This window comes from Sinohyriopsis cumingii, chromosome 17, assembly GCF_028554795.1.
Source record: "Sinohyriopsis cumingii isolate HCF-2022 chromosome 17, ASM2855479v2, whole genome shotgun sequence".
Classification (NCBI taxonomy): domain Eukaryota; kingdom Metazoa; phylum Mollusca; class Bivalvia; order Unionida; family Unionidae; genus Sinohyriopsis; species Sinohyriopsis cumingii.
The window spans coordinates 25,410,769-25,428,172 of record NC_142977.1 but is presented as its reverse complement, the minus strand read 5'-3'; the positions used below and the strand labels follow the sequence as shown (position 1 = coordinate 25,428,172).

Below are 17,404 nucleotides of genomic sequence, written 5' to 3'. Positions count from 1 at the left end.
TCTGTTTCATCTCAATATCTACTCCAGAAACTTCAAAACGTTCAAAACACAGCTGCTTGGATCATGCTTAGAGTACCACGATCAGAGCACACCTCCCCGCTGCTCTGTACCCTACACTGGCTATCCATTCGATCCATAATCAAACACAAAATTTGTTCTCTGTGCTACATTTCACTGTCGGACTCTAGTCCAACATACCTATCTGACCTCACCCATGTGTACACACCAGCAAGATACTTATGCTCTTCTTCTGACAATCGTATACTCATTATTCCCACTATGAAAACAAAGTCACATGGACAGCGTTCTTTTGCATGCCAGGGCCCAGCAACGTGAAATGAATTGCCCACTGAACTTAGACACAAAGACACAGTGATCACATTCAAGAGGGCTCTCAAAACTCACTTATTTCAATTGCACGAACAAACTTAAAGACCTAATAATGTTTCCTACCTGAAATATTTTCAGCATGTTTTTTTAATATTTTTTAATGTCTTTCTAATTTCATGTTGTTTGTTTTTGTAATAATATTATTATGTTTTTTATCTCATAAGTGTTGTCTAAAGTTGTAAAGCACTTAGAGCTTCTAAAGATTAGGCGCCATACAAAGTCCTCATTATTATTATTATTATTATTATTATTATATCAAGATCTATGCAGCTTACAGCTGGATGTGACATAAAAGTGGGTATGGATGGTACACAATTCAAATTTCTGTGGCTAAAAATCATCCATAACACAATTGCATTTAAACAATATTCATAAATGATAAAATATAAAAGTGGAAATGTAATGCGGTGTAATTGCTGTTCTGTTCAGAGCCAATTACATTTCTCAGTAATGTTTATAACTGTATAGAACAGACCTAACAACAGTGGATCTGACTTCCACATCACACAACCATAGCGTTACTCACACAATGACAAACTGGTTGTGATTTTCATTGCCAAGATATATGGTTGCCCCTTTGATGTCAAGGTGACCATAAGCAGCCTTGCCAATCAATTTCTCCTCTTCACTCTTAAAATACTGCAGCTGGCACTGGCTCTCCTCTAGCACACACCACACCTTCTTCTTAGGGATCAGATGACCAAAGGCTGAAATATAAACCAGTATGAAGTTAATACAATGTTACACTTGTAACATTGGTGCCAGTTTAAAAACACTGAATAGTGATATCTGCATGACATTTTCCATAACCCAAATACTGCACATCCCATGTTGCAGCTGATACCTTTTCTAAAACTGATAATTATTATTTATTTTTACTAAAAATAGACTAATAATTACTCTTGTTAAAGGCTGTCAATAATAACCTGTCCAAGTTATCTTTCAGTAGAGTATATTTACCAGTTTGTAAGCTGATTGGCTAAATTCAGAAGCTAAAATGTTTACTGGATTTCAAAAATAGGAATAACACACTCAGTGCCTATCTATTGGCAGAAGTTCTATTAATCAAAAAAATACAGTACTGACCAGTAAATATAATTGTAACATGTTGTGAATATGGTTCACATTACAGACATATCCAAAATTTGCTCTAATCCTTGCCCGTGCTAATTTATATATGAAAGTTTTCATCATGAGCTGAAATTTATAAATTTAAAAAACTTAAAGCTGTAACCAAATGATATCTGAGATATCTAACTAATTTAAAAAGATATGCAACAATTTCTTAAATCTAATTTTTTTTTATAAAGAATTCTGGAATACTGCAGGATGACTTGCTGAAACTTAAATCCAGATTAAAACTGACTAAATGAAATAACTTCAGATATTTGATTGATCAGTTTTAATCAGACCTAAATTTCAACCAGTCGGATTGACTGATTCTTGATTTTAAGTGTATGTCCTGAACTGATTTCTGCTTTTGAAATCAGGGCTGATTTAATTACCAGATAATTTTACAAATTAATTTACTGTCTAATATTTGAAAGTTATCCCTTAATCTATCTTACTATCTCCAAAGTTAGAGAAGAAATTTAACAGAGGGATACACAACAGTTTTAAAACCCTTGGTAAAGTTATGTTGTCGAAACTAGTCTGATGAGAGTGGGCAATCAGGAGGGATAACTCCTGTAAACATCATGGGAGACTGGAATTAAAGTTCAGTTGAAGTCTGATGAGTGTGGGTCATGAGGAGGTATAACTACTGTAAATATTGTGGACAATGGAAATCAAACTAAATCAATGTCTTATTAATATAATGCTGCATGCAAAATTTGGTAAAAATCCAAGATTTCCCAATAAAGTGACTTGCAGAAACCAAACTGCTGATGGATGGATGAAAAGATAACAAAATTACTATAGAACTGCTTTGACTTTCTCAAGTGGCACCATAATTATAATTTGGGTGAATTGCATCAAGTTAAATTTCATCACAATGAGCACACTGACAATATAACAAATAGTTACAATCACATTCATGTAAATATAAGAGTTAGCTCCCCTTGACTATACTGTGATTTCTCCTTGAAGTTATATTCTCCCCATCCCAATATTGTTGTACATAATAAAACTGATGCAAGATCTACCAAAACATTTAAGTTATGACAATATACCAGGTATGCATAATGATAAGTTCCAAGACAACAGTCCCTAAATAGGATGGATAATCTACTAACCAAAAATAAATTTCCAGGAATTCAAAATCGAACCATTCCTTCCTTGTAACTACTGAGTGTTGATACCATCTCTGATGTTCATCAGTAATAACAAGAGACACAATGGATGTCTGGCTGACACCATTTTCAATTAGGACCAAGTAGGCATTAAAAGAAGTCATCTTATGGAATCACGTGCTAATATGACTTCCTTGTTAGAAGTAATGATAGAAAGATTTTCAAGATGGATGGCCATAATGGATATTAGACTGGTACCATTTACATTTAGGACCAACTGCAATTCAAAAGTAAACTCTGGTGAAAGCACAATGTCAACAGAATCAGCCACCTATGAAAATAGCAATAAAATATGTTTCAAAATGGCCATTGTGACAGACATACTGAAAGTCAGATCAATTCCATTTTCATTTAAAAACAAAACATATTTCCTAAGAAGTCTTTCAGTTAAAACCACATGCTGATATGACAATCCATTCAGGAGGAGAAGCTTTTAACAATGTCTTTTCTAAGAAGGCCACTCTGGTGGCCATACTAAATGTATGAAATATACCTTTATCATTGCATTGAAAACCATATAAACATTCAGAGGATTCAATGCAAAACTCTCATAACTTTTTGTATATTTTTTTGTAAATGAGATATGTATTGCAGCCAGTAAATTATATAAATTTGTATAACATTTTCTTTTTATGACTTTGTTTTACTGTATTTATTTACAAAGATAAGATGATCCTGTGTCTTATGTCAAGTTCTCTAACATTGTTGGGATTTTTAGATCACATGACAAGTACAAAATTATTTTACATCTAGATACAGTAGTTTTGCACTAAAACCACTGTAAATCAAGAAAATGCGAATGTCAGGAAATCTATAAAATAATACTAATGTTTCAATGAAGTTGTGATTTCAAAATTCAGCAAATTCTGATCAATAGCTTGAGATTAAATGTATGATCATCCAATTTGAGTCAATATGACCAAATATAAAAATTCAATTACCAAATATCCTGGAAAAGAATTATTTGTTTAGTCATTGATAAATGTGAAATTTCTTCTCATCAAAACTAGCTACAATATGTCTTCCAGATTTTGTTTTTTACTAGCCTTAAATTCCTCAGAAAGCTGTATAAAAAACAATTTTCAGATCACACACTGATGAATTTTTGTAAGGTAGTAGTGAATTGTGAAAGGAACAACCATTTGGGAATATAAATTAGAGCAACATAGATTTTCATCTTTTATAGTAAAATCAATGGACTTCTGTCTTACACAAAATGTAAGTAGGCTAAATATTTTAATGAAAGTAATAGTTGTGAACAAATATATTTGGTGCAGAAACCATTTCTTTCAGCCACAGTGACATTAACCTCTGACCTTGTACCCCCAATATCATTAGGCATCTACCTTACTCCATGTACAAGGCATCCACAAAGTTTGGTCCAGGTCTGTATGTGATTTAAAACTAATGCTCTGTACAGAAACAATAGTTCTTCTTTCACCTTTAGAATTCAAACCTGACAGACTTCTTTCTTACATTAAATGCAAGCCATCCATACAATCTAGTTAATCCATCCACAAAGCCTGGTTAAAGTCATCCACAAAGCCTGGTTAAAGTCATCCACAAAACCTGATTAAAGTTATCCACAAAGCCTGATTAAAGCCATCCACAAAGCCTGATTAAAGTCATCCACAAAGCCTGGTTAAAGTCATCCACAAAACCTGATTAAAGTTATCCACAAAGCCTGATTAAAGCCATCCACAAAGCCTGATTAAAGTCATCCACAAAGCCTGAATAAAGTCATTCACAAAGCCTTGTTAATGTCATCCACAAAGCCTGATTAAAGCCATCCGCAAAGCCTGGTTAAAGGCATACACAAAGCCTGGTTAAAACCACCCACAAAGCATGATTAAAGAAATCCATAAAGCCTGGTTAAAGCCATCCACAAAGCCTGGTTAAAGAAATCCATAAAGCCTGGTTAAAGCCATCCACAAAGCCTGGTTAAAGCCATTCACAAAGCCTGGTTAATGCCATTCAAAACCTCTGGTTACAACCTCTTATTCCAGATTTTGTGATGTGTTTGTTAGAAGCAATAACATATAAATATTTGCATGTAAGGAATGTTTGACATATCCATCAAAAGCCATGCAAAAAAATCTGAATAAAATTGCACTGCATGGCAAATGATACTGTGCAGCAACAAGGAAAGTCTCTTCCATTAAGTGTCCTTAGTAACTCTTCCATTAAAATAAAAATATTTTTTAAAACATAAACAAGCTTTAATTTCTTAAATGCAATTGCACTACCTCAATTTAATTAAAAGTCTTAATTTTAGTTACAAAAAGAAAATACAAAATAGTGGATAAAATAAATGTCCTCCATTTACTAGAGTTCTGCATAACACATACAGATAAAGGAAGAAATTTAAATCATTAGTGTTATTACATTAATATTCAACATTTTTGAGAATCTGACTATTGGTTTCTTTCTGTGAATAAAATAAAACATATTGTTTGCTTCCCCTGGGGAAACTTTGTTTGAAGATGCAATATTAAACCAAACTTTTAATGTACATGAGATACAATAACCAAAACCAATGTCATTTAATCAAAGATATTCATGATTCCACCTTTCCTATAATTTATATAATGAGCATGCAGGTGACAACTATCTATATGAAAGCCATTGATAATGTATATACCTTAATCTACATTTGATAATTTCATTGACCTTGCATCTTGCACCTCTTTTTAAGACAGGATTCAGTATGTAAGACATGTCTTCATTGAATATATCTGATTATTTAAGTCAAAAGTCCTTGAGATGGTTGTGATATTTCCCCATACATACAGTTATTTATTTTTACATGATGAAAAACTGATAATGTAACTAAATTTACTGCCTACACATGCATATAGACTTTAAACAGCAGATGTACCTCCTCCATATTTATAATACAGGTAACCTGACAGGCTGTGCCAGCCAGCCATTGCAGTCCTTTACAGGTTAAGGGACCAATTGCTGAAGTTAAGCATCTATTTCTTATGGCTGTCTCTGGAATTTCTGGTCATATTTACAATCTGCAACATAAAAAGGGTTAATTTTCAATAAATTCAAATCAAGTGCTGTTTCATACTTCATAAATATTGTAAGCATCATTTTGGAGCTTTCATTTCACCCAAAGTATCATGAACTCATTCATCATGGGGGCAACCTTTCTTGCACCTGTTCTAAATTCAACTGACAAAGATTTGCAGGATCTTTTAATTCAGAAATGAAGTAGGATGCAAGACATTCAAATGTAATCCTGAGACAAAACTAAGGAACAGTCACATTAAACAAGGGACCCAAGCATGACTTTATTGCTCACCTGATGTAAACTGGTGTAAAGGCAAATGAAGTAGATGTTGTAATAAAGGTGCATTTGTTGAAAGACACCTATGTCGTAATAATTTCCAGCTATTTTGTTGAACCTGCATGCATGGTGGCATTGGACATTTCTTTTTAACTGTTTCTTCTTTAAGCAATGTCAGCTAGATTAAATGGTGTATTGAGATCTTTTGTGCGAATGTGAAAGGTGTTAATGCATTTCCATCATATTTGATCCCATATGGTCTGGAAGTTTTAACAGAAAGTCATTCTATGATTTAAAAAATGTAAATTCTATGTTAGTAACAATAGTCATATTTGATGGTTACACAAGTATAAATTGTTGTTTTCCACTTGGTTGCTATTGAGGCCACACCATTGTTAGGGAGCCACTCCAAATATTTTGGCTCAGCATATCCCAATGATAACATCTTCCAAGTCTGATCGACATTAGTTGAGCCATTCTGGAGACGAATTGAAAAAAACAGTTTGTCTATCTGGTTGCTATGGAAGTCACGACACTGTTATGAAGTCTATGGTGGAAAGAGCAGATACTAAGGCTCGATTGATAAAATTTGATCTGATATGGTAAGGTGGTTCTAAACAAAATGTATTTATATGAATTTGTTTATAAGTAATGACAGCATACTGGACTGGAAATGAGTATATCATTTAGTTTTCGACCTGGTTGCTATGGAAGCCACACCATTACTAAGGGAGCCACATTAAACATTATTCTGGTTCAGTGTATTCTAAGTATCTCTACCAAATTTGATCAAAACATGCTGAGCCATTCTGGAGATGAAGTCAAAAACACATTTCCTACCTGGTTGCTAAGCCAGTTTGATCATCATGAACATTCTGAAAGACAATGTCTGATGAAAGATTCATATGTTATGTATATTTAATTTGTATTGCATGATTGATCTTTGTCCATAATTGAGGGTAGGAGTTTGGGCCTACATGATTAACTTCATTTTTTCCTAAACATGTTAACTTGGTTTTCCATTCAAGATTAAACACTGATTATGATCCTAGAATTTTCAAGAAATGAATTTTGTTTACAGTTTGATGGGGACTTCCATTAAGATGACCCTCATCCTGGTCCTCTTATTGTATATTATATTAGTGTTGTTTGCATTAGAATTATTCATTCTTATCTTTAATTCAATTTTATTCATATTTAATATGTGAGGAATTTATTCATTGGAATTACAAAGTGCTTATACTGCTCCAGTTGCCTTTGTGGTTAGAGCATTGTAACACCTCAGATACAGGAGATTGCATGTTCAAACCCCAGCTGAGTCATTCCAAAGATTTATACAAATAGTACTAGCTACTGCATCACTTGGCACTCAGCATTAAGAAGTTAGTGTTTTAGGACTGGTCAGCCTAATGACTAGATAATGTGACTGGGTAGGACATGATGCTGCATGTCTGCAGCACGATGCCCCAGTGCTAGACATCAATATAAACATGCATACTGCATGTCTTTGGATAGCAAAAACTAATTACTTTTTCTCTCACTGACAACATTATAAAATGGTACATACAATGACCAGAAACATATGAATGACAAGTCAAATATACAACTTGTATCGTTGAAAATTGGGATAGATATGTTAAATATTCTTCAAGTCACTGACATCAATACAACAAATAGCATTTGCATTAAACTGTTACTTAACTGTAATGAATACAAAATCTCAATGGTAAAAACAGAACAATGGTCCACGTTAAAGTGTAAACTGTTAAAATGAAAGTCAGCATCTAAAAAAATTATTTATCACCCACACCATTGATAAGACTAAAACAAGCCCCTGGTCATGCACCATTCCAGTACCTGACTCTTATAAGACTAACTGCACACTAAATTATATCAGATTTTTCTTGTTGTTGTTGTTGGGTTTAACAACATTTTTCAGCACATGATAGGCTATACATGGCGGCCAGTATTAATGGTGGACGAAGAACCTGGGAAAACCCCAGAAAGAACCACCGACCCACAAGAAGCTACTGGCAAGCTTTCTCACATACCCACACAGGCCGAACCCGAGACTCGAACCCATGCAGACAGAGGTGAGATGGCAGTGATCTGTAATGATGAGCACTTTAGACCACTCGGCCACTCGGGGCCCCCAATTATATCAGAATAAAACTTCTTAATATATAAAGCACATGAGAAAAGCTTTGGGTTTTTCCTCTCTTTTTTTTTCTTCAAAAGACATTATTTTACACTGTAACCAATGCCAATATATGTGACTAGTATGTGATTGGGTGTAGGTTTTTAGTATATAAAAAAAAAAAGTATTTTTCTCATTACAATGAAAAAATGTATGATACGTAGAATGGTACAAATCTGTTGGGGGTAGGTGGGATCCGGATGGATTTAAATGAAGAATAAACCAGAAAAAAGCATCACTTGTATCCTGAATTTAACTTCGATCATAATTACAACTCTCTGTATTTTTTGTCCCCTCAAATTTGCCTTTGTTCCAAAAAATTTCTTCAAAAAGACAATTATCGGTCGGCAGTTAAAAACAGGATTGGTCAGGTAACCAGAACCACACATACCTCTTAATTTGCCCTTAATCACCAATGAGATATAAAACAAGCTCTTTGAGATGCAGATAGTCACTGTATTGCCTATCTTATTAATAAATGGTGATATAGTTTTCTAATGACTTTACATTTGACCTTTTTATCCACAACTGAGTAATTTTTAGTTCTAAATCTATATTATTCGTTATATCAGTTTCAATGAGCTTATGAAGAAGGAAATGTGGTTCTCCCAATTTTCACCACTTTGATCATATGTTTAACTTATCAAGCATACTTCAGTTTGCAAGCATGCTATTTCAAAACTTTCTGAAAGTGGTATTTGTCTCTGATTATCGCATCTTATTAGTACACAGTTGCATCTGCATCCAAAAACATGCATACATAAATAAAATTATTCAAAAAAAACAACACATTTTTGTACAAAGTTTGACACTGGATCAGCAATTACTGTCAAGTCTACAATAGTAATGTCGAAAGATATCATACAACATACACCAGATGGATGGACATTCCAGACGTTCACATGGCCTTGTGGTCAAGCAAGCTAAAACAACCATATTGTCCATAACCTTCATAACATATTTTGTCAGTTGTATTGGGGGTGTAAGAACAATTCCCTGTAAAAACTACCAATCATAAATGAGCTGATTCTTTAATAAAAATGTTTAAAGAATCTTAAAATCATTCCCATGTATACAGTGTATCCCCTATGGGTACAAGACTGAGAGTAAAAAATCTCCTTGGTATCAAAATTGGGGGTCAGACTGAATAAAAAACAAACTTTGGTATCAAAACTGGAGGTAAAATAAAAAATTTGGGGGTCTCTGAAGCGCAGATGATGGTAAAGGGAAACACTGCATTATGTATATAAAAGTAAGATAAAAATAAATAACTGATTTTTGTGGATGGTCACACTCTAGATAAGTGGCATAATTTATTTTTAAAATATTCCAATTATGCAAAACATAATAAGTCTAGATACTTAGTCCAACTCCTACCATAAGCATGGCTATTTTCATATGATGCCATTTTCAATCAATAGAAACTACAATAATCTCCAAAATGTTCTGTGCACATTTTCAATGGTACTGTTTGATCTCTGTGCCAGCACTCATTAAATTCAATGCCAGAAAATAAATGTTACATCTGTTAAAAATATGCTAGCTATTTCCTGAAACTATTAATGTAACTTACACCTGGAGATTATGTCACTTGAAGTCAACAACAGCAATACATATTTACTGTAACTGAATAATAGTAAAATAAGTTTACAAACTAAATGTTGAGGACATCCCCAAGACTGGTAACCATTTGCAAGAGCCTGACATGCAAAGCACATGACATCTGTATGAGCATATGTTAACATTTTGGTCAAAGGTAGATGAAAGGTAGATATGCCTACCTTCTCACTGCAGTTATATCTATGTAAACAATCATTTGTATATTGAATATTTGCTCTATAAGGATGGAAGATAGTATAAATAGCTAAGTTGGTTTAAAAAAAGTTCAATTCAGATGTTATTTTTATTTAAAACTTTAATGCAGGAACAGTACAAGTCTTACAACTAATTTTCAAGAACTTTAGCTTTTCCTGCCTAGACTGTCCATTGTTATACACATGCTCGATTTCAAGTTTAAATAACTCTTTTTTTTTTCTTGGACTGATGATGACTTGCAGGAAAATTAAGGAGAGGAAAAGTTGTCATGTGAAATCAGTATGAATTATAAGACCGGTCTGTGTCAGGGCATATTGATAACTGTGATGTAACATGTACTCCACTGTCCCCATGGAGTGATAATGTGCAAGTGGGTTTTACAAAATACTTTTTCTTTAAATAATATGTAAATGATAATGACATGTCTGCAAGAATAACAGAAACAGAAAAAATGATTAATCATAGATTAATTTTTTATATGATGTAACAGGACCATGAATGACTTAAAAAAATAAAATGAGAAAGAAAACTTTTTTCATGGATGAAACAAGAGACATGAAAATTTAAATTACCTTTTTTAAGAATATTAACCAAAAAAACTAAAAAATGTTTCTGTAAAAAAATTACGCCAACTTAAATGTTTCCAGCTGATGATGATTCATTTGGAAAGTCTTCTAATATGGTTCATGATTTTTAATGAAAAAAGCAAAAATGGTGTCCAGATGCATCTCTAAGAATTACCATTAATTTTTTAAGCTTTCACACATTTGATATTAATATTCAATACAGTATGCAATATTGTTCGTTGATGTCTGTTATCTCATAATCACAGCATCACTTGGACATCTTCAATGATGCTGAGAATATTTTATGACAATTATGCCAAATGCTGTATTACATTATATCTTTTAACACGCAAAATGTTGTTTTGTACACCTTACCCGTAATCTGGTTTTTCAAATTAAGTAACATGGACAACTCAAGGTATAAAATTTTGGGAAAATCCAAAATTTAACATTTATTTTCTGCCATCAAATTCTCTACAGTATGCCATCTGAAAAAGTCCTAGTCACAATTTGCTGTTTGATCCTATTAAACAATGTAAGCTGAATTATTCTTAGACACATTGGCATTTGATGCTAATAAAATATGCAAGCTGAATCAGTCTTAGTCCGACAAAGATGTATGATGCTATTAAATTATGCTGTGTCATAACTCTTGAATGATAATTTAGACTTGGTCTCTTAGTGATACCTTGCATGTTGTAGGATTTGCAGTGTAATTCACAAAATACCCCAATGAATATCAAAATATGCACACAGTTCCAAACTACGAAGTAAGATAGCCAGTTTATTAAATTTTTTCAAGAGCTCTAGTCCAATATTTAAAATTTTAATGGGCAATGAAAAAATAAAGAAAATACACAGCGACCATTTCTAGAGCAAAAGAGATATATATCAGTAGAAGAAAATGAGGCAAACTATGTTGTTCCCTACTTGCTCTTAATAAAGAAATATTGTTGTGAACAAAAGAGTGCAATATGTTACATTCTAACCTGGTCTATTTTCACATTAACTTCATGATACAATAAGACATGAAGGATCATTTAATATTATGCTTTTTAATACCACTACTATATTCATACACTCTTCCTCTCTTAATCAACACTTCATAATACACAACATTTATATGAGTACAGTGTGATAAATCTTCCTTTGCATAACATTACCTACCTAGATTTTGTGTATTGTGTATTTCAAAAGTTAAACGTCAAAACATCAGAATTTAATTTGCTTTATGGAGTTTTTCTATGATGATATCAAATTGTCAGAAGGGACATTTTCTTGCATCACTGTACACAGTCATCGCTAGATAAATTTATTGTGGAGCGAAAAAGAGTTCAGATTTGACAAACTCAACAATCTGAGGGAAAAAGAGTCTGAGGAAAAAGAAAAAAGTAGAAATGATAGACACGTCACTGTTGACCCTGTAATTCACCAATGAAAACACAACTCTCATATTTCTCAAAACTGACAAATGTCATTCTGAATATATAATTATTGCAGTCAAGAAGTACCACTGCTATGACAGACTACCTCTCTTAAGAGACCAGGTTCTTCAAAAAACAGAAATACTGATTATATATTATGACTTGTTATGAGATTACCTGTTTTGAGAGACCTAATTATTAATGCACAGAAACACTGATTATATTTATGACTTGTTATAAGAGATCACCTCTCTTAAGCGACCAGGTTTTTAATATACAGTAATATAAGTTATATACTTGCATAACTTGTTAGGAGACCAACTGCCCTGAGTCTGGATTCCTAATGTACTGAAATACTAATTATATATTGCGACTTATGATACTACTGGTTTTGAAAGATCACTTGTCTTGAGAGACAAGGTTTGTAATGTACAGAAATACTGATCATATACTGTTATGAGTTATGATACTTGTTCTGAAAGACCACTTCTCTTAAGAGATCAGGTTTATAATGTACAGAAATACTGATTATTTACTGTTATTGCTTATGATACCACACCTTGAAAGACCACATGCTTTAAGAGACCAGTTTTTTAATGGACAGAAATACTGATAATATACGGGATTTTGCTTGTTATGATACTGCTTTGAGACCAGAATTTTTGGCAGAAGTTTAGCTGTTCAAGATGGGTTCTACCATAAGGAAATTTAGCAATTTCTTTGATAGGTTACTCAAATTAAGTGGAACAGAAATTCTGAAAGTCAATGGAACACATATTTTTGAACTTTTATCAGCATCTCTCAGATTTGTTATTGTACCTGCAGATCCTAGTTTTAATCATATTGCTAAACACTGTGAACAAGATTAGACAACAAAAACTGGAGGGAGTTGATTAAAAACAATTAAGCATGCATAATCTTAAATGATGACACTGTATGACAAAAGCCTGGCCCTATTGTCAATTAATATATCAAATGTTCATCCTCAGATTGAAATTCTTTAATATAATCTTTCTTATCACTAAGTAGGCAACAATACATTTATCAATGAACTCTCAGCAGGTATCAGTGTTTCCATTATAGCTTATAATTCTGAATTTGTTTCTGATATACTATTACATCTTTGGGGAAACTTTTTGAATTTCCTTAATTTAAGGAATTCTTTAACTTTTTTTAACAAGAATAAAAACAATACCTTGGTGTACAACCTTAACATGAACATTTAACATTTCAAAGCCTTTCTTGTATCTCAACCTCAGATTATAATTCCAAAATTATCAACAGTATTGTAATTTAGAACTGAATCTGGTTGTTGCCATACTCTGTTCAGTGGCATCATTAGGAGGGTGCAGACCACAATGGATGACACCATTTGAGGGGGTGACACCAAAATGACTGTCTATACAAATTTTGAATTTTTGTGCAGTAAGGAGCTCCATGGGGGGTGACACCATGAGTTACCGCACTGGGTGACACCAGCCCTAGTGACACCAGTGACTCAGTTATAAGTTAAATTCAACTGCAAACAACATAGACCCTGATCTATTGTTGCATAAAGCACTAGCAGATCAGTGTATATAATGATTTGTCTACCGATTACTGTGGCCAAGTGGTCTAAAGCACTCTCCATCACAGATCACTGCCATCTCACCTCTGTCTGCGTGGGTTCGAGTCTCGGGCTCAGCAAATGTGGATATGTGAGAAAGCTTGCCGGTAGCTTCTTGTGGGTCGGTGGTTCTTTCCGGAGTTTTCCCGGGTTCTTCCTCCACCGTTAATACCGGCCGCCATGTATAGCCTATCTTGTGCTGAAAAATGGCATTAAATCCTATAACAACAACAACAACAACTACCAATTACTCCTAGCAAACTGTACAGACTAAGATCTGCCAGTGCTTTATGCGATAATGACTATTTAAAGAGGGTAACACAATTAGTTAAGAACTAATCTACCTTGAGGCCCTCATACAAAGGAATTTATTTTAGCTGAATCTCTGAAGCTACTGGATATATTGGGTTTGGAAGAAGGAAATAGAGTAGGCATTTCTAATCTCAACTGGAATACTATTCCAGAGCGAAGTTCCAGAGTATTGGAAACTTTTTTAAAATAATTCCTTATTTGGTTTGGGAATTTTATACTGTTTGGTTGACATGGATCACAGGTGGGGAGTATTGCCAGGTAGCCTATACTGGAATAGTGATCGTAAATATTCAGGAGCACTATTATGGGATATCCTGTACATTAATTTGGCTTTTCTCAAACAGATTCGGTCTTTAATAGTAATATTTTTAACTTACCAGCTAAATTTTCCTTGCTTTCTTTCTGGATTGATATTAGCCCAAATGTTCTTTTTTGAAGATGTGCCAGCTTTGCTATGTTGTTATCATTTGAATTACCCCATACTGTATTACAGTAGTCTATATAGGGTTGTATGTAACTGTTATAAAATAGTTTTCTGTGTCTTTCACTGGGAGAACATTTCTTATCCTACTGAGAAGCCATAAACTTGAACTGACTTTTTTACTGATATGTTTTATATGTTCAGTCCATTATAGGTTATTATCTACCAAAACACCAAGTAGTCTATCATGACAGACCATTTGCAAATTTGTATCCTTCCATGTCAGACATAGTTATCACTACCAAGATTTGTCCTTTTTTGCCATGTTGAGATAAGTAATATTTTAGTTTTACCAGTATTTACCACCATGCCATTGCATGTACATCAGTTGTCCAGTTTGTTTAGAGCATTCTATAAAGAAATTTTGAGTTCATGCTTTGTTTTGGATGTCTGACAATGTTGTGTCATTTGCACAGAGATACATGTATGTAGATGATATTGAGTCCCTTAGTAAAAGTGGTAGGTCAGTAATTAATAAAATAAATAGTAATGGATCTAGAATTGAGCCTTGTGGTACTCCATATCTAATTGTTCCAGATTCAAACAGAACATTATTTATATAAACATGTTGTTTTCTCTCACTTAAGTATTAAGTAAACCATCTAACTGCTTTCATCACATTGGTAGATTTTCAGTTTCTTCAAAAGGATTTCATGATCCACCATGTCAAAAGCTTTCCTGAAATCTACAAATACAGATCCTATTACTCTACCTTGGTCAAGTGCTTGAAGCCATTTATCAGTTAGGGAAATCAATTAAGTCTCACATGAATGTTTCTGTCGAGAGCCTGATTGATTAGGGTGTAACAGCAAGTGTTTGGTAAAATATAACATGAATGAGTCATGGACATGTTTTTCAATCAGCTTTGACAAGTTTGGTAGTACTGAGATTGGCCGGTAGTTATCAGCATCATCCTTAGAACCAGATTTGTGAATAAGAGTTACTTTTGCATTTTTCCATATTTTGGGGACAGATGAGGTTGCAATACTTAAATTGATTATGAATGTTATGCTGTCTACAATAGCAGAGGCAGAAGATTTAATGAGTCATGGACCAATCTGATCAAGTCCTTTAGCTTTCTTGGTATCAAGTTCACTGAGACATTTTTTAACAAAGTTTTTTATACTGGTGGGATAGAGAAACATACCTCCTTAGAGATTATGCTGTTGCAGAACTTTTCCAGTTCATTAAAGTTTTTTCCTATCACTGGTTCTTTTAATTTTGTGGTAATATTGGTGAAAAAATCACTGAAAACATTTGAAATATCAGTGTCATCAGTGACTATGGTATCATTTACCAGAAGTGAGTGAATAGTTGCCATGAAGGTCATATTGTATTCAGCATTACTACCATTTTCATTGAGGACCAACTACAGATAACAAGCGGTTTTACAGTAGCCCCATGCTGACATTACCATCCATTCAAGAGCAGTGTTACAGCAGCCCCATGCCAATATTACCATCCATTCAAGAGCAGTTTTACAGCAGCCCCATGCCAACATTACTATCCATTCAAGAGCAGTTTTACAGTAGCCCCATGTTGACATTACCATCCATTCAAGAGCAGTTTTACAGCAGCCCCATGCTGACATTACCATCCATTCAAGGGCAGTTTTACAGTAGCCCCATGCCAATATTACCATCCATTCAAGAACAGTTTTACAGCAGCCCCATGCTGACATTACCATCCATTCAACAGCAGCCCCATGCCAACATTACCATTCATTCAAGAGCAGTTTTACAGCAGCCCCATGCTGACATTACCAGCCATTCAAAAGCAGTTTTACAGCAGCCCTATGCTGGCATTACCATCCATTCAAGAGCAGTGTTACAGCAGGCCCATGCCAACATTACCAGCCATTCAAGAGCAGTTTTACAGCAGCCCCATGCCATCATTACCAGCCATTCAAGAGCAGTTTTACAGCAGCCCCATGCCAACATTACCAGCCATTCAAGAGCAGTTTTACAGCAGGCCCATGCCAACATTACCAGCCATTCAAGAGCATTTTACAGCAGGCCCATGCCAACATTACCAGCCATTCAAGAGCAGTTTTACAGCAGCCCCATGCCAACATTACCTTCCATTCAAGAGCAGTTTTACAGCAGCCCCATGCCAACATTACCATCCATTCAAGAGCAGTTTTACAGCATTTTTAAAGTGGCCATTCATTTTGGACCAACTAGACTGTGAGATGATTGTGCAAAGTTGTGCTGACAGACAGATGGATGGCAGGAAAACATATGATGGATGACAGTCGTCTGGCCATCCAAGATCTTCATGTCTATGACCAGCAGCACTGTTAGAATAAACTGTGGGATATTTACTTGAAACTGCATGATATTTATCTTATAAATTAACAGCTTATTTTCTTTTTGCACATTAAAGCCTTATGTCAGTAACTAAAATAATGGAAAAAGTTGCATGCAATTGTTTATGTAGTTAGATGCATGCTGCTGATGATGCATGTTGATTAGAAAATACAGAAGGGTTCCAACTGATAGCTAAAGAACAATTAGGAAAGCAACAATGGATAGCTAATGCTTTGACTACATGAGCAATAATGAAAGCTTGATATGGAATGAGAGTGGTTTTACACACCTGAATGATTGGAATATGTATATTTTTATCCATGAAATCATGTGCCAAAGAGTGAGTATGAATCAGTCTCCTGTAATTAATGTATCCAACAACAGGTGACATGCACTGCACATGGACGATATATGTTTCAATTATAATAATATTGCACTTTAGGAAAAATCCAACTGACCAATCATTAGAGATGAGTGCGTTGTAATTCCAATTTCACCTGTAACTAATATTTTGCAAATTATATATCACTAACAACTGCCACCTGATCACATTGATATTGGCAACATGCATTTAAACAAGCCATGACAAGCCAAGGAATACTTGGCACATTTCAGTAAATGAGAAAGCCCACCATGTGCTTACATTACCCAGCACAATGATTAGAGGAGAAACCAACTTGCCCACTGCCTGATAATAGAAATGTAAATCACAGAGAAG

General features: G+C 34.2%; 1 protein-coding gene across 3 annotated transcripts in view; it reads right to left on the bottom strand.

Annotated features, from left to right (window-relative positions):
- LOC149778279 (uncharacterized) overlaps positions 1 to 17,404 on the bottom strand; it is a 333,696-nt gene that overhangs the window by 227,615 nt on the left and 88,677 nt on the right. For all 3 annotated transcript variants that reach the window (XM_089939080.1, XM_089939082.1, XM_089939081.1), the window contains exons 2-3: positions 5,560 to 5,701; positions 917 to 1,097 (exon numbers count right to left, since the gene is read on the bottom strand). In XM_089939080.1, the coding sequence (XP_089795206.1) occupies positions 917 to 1,097; positions 5,560 to 5,611 (233 nt within the window). In that variant the 5' untranslated portion in view covers positions 5,612 to 5,701. The remainder of the gene's footprint in view (positions 1 to 916; positions 1,098 to 5,559; positions 5,702 to 17,404) is intronic.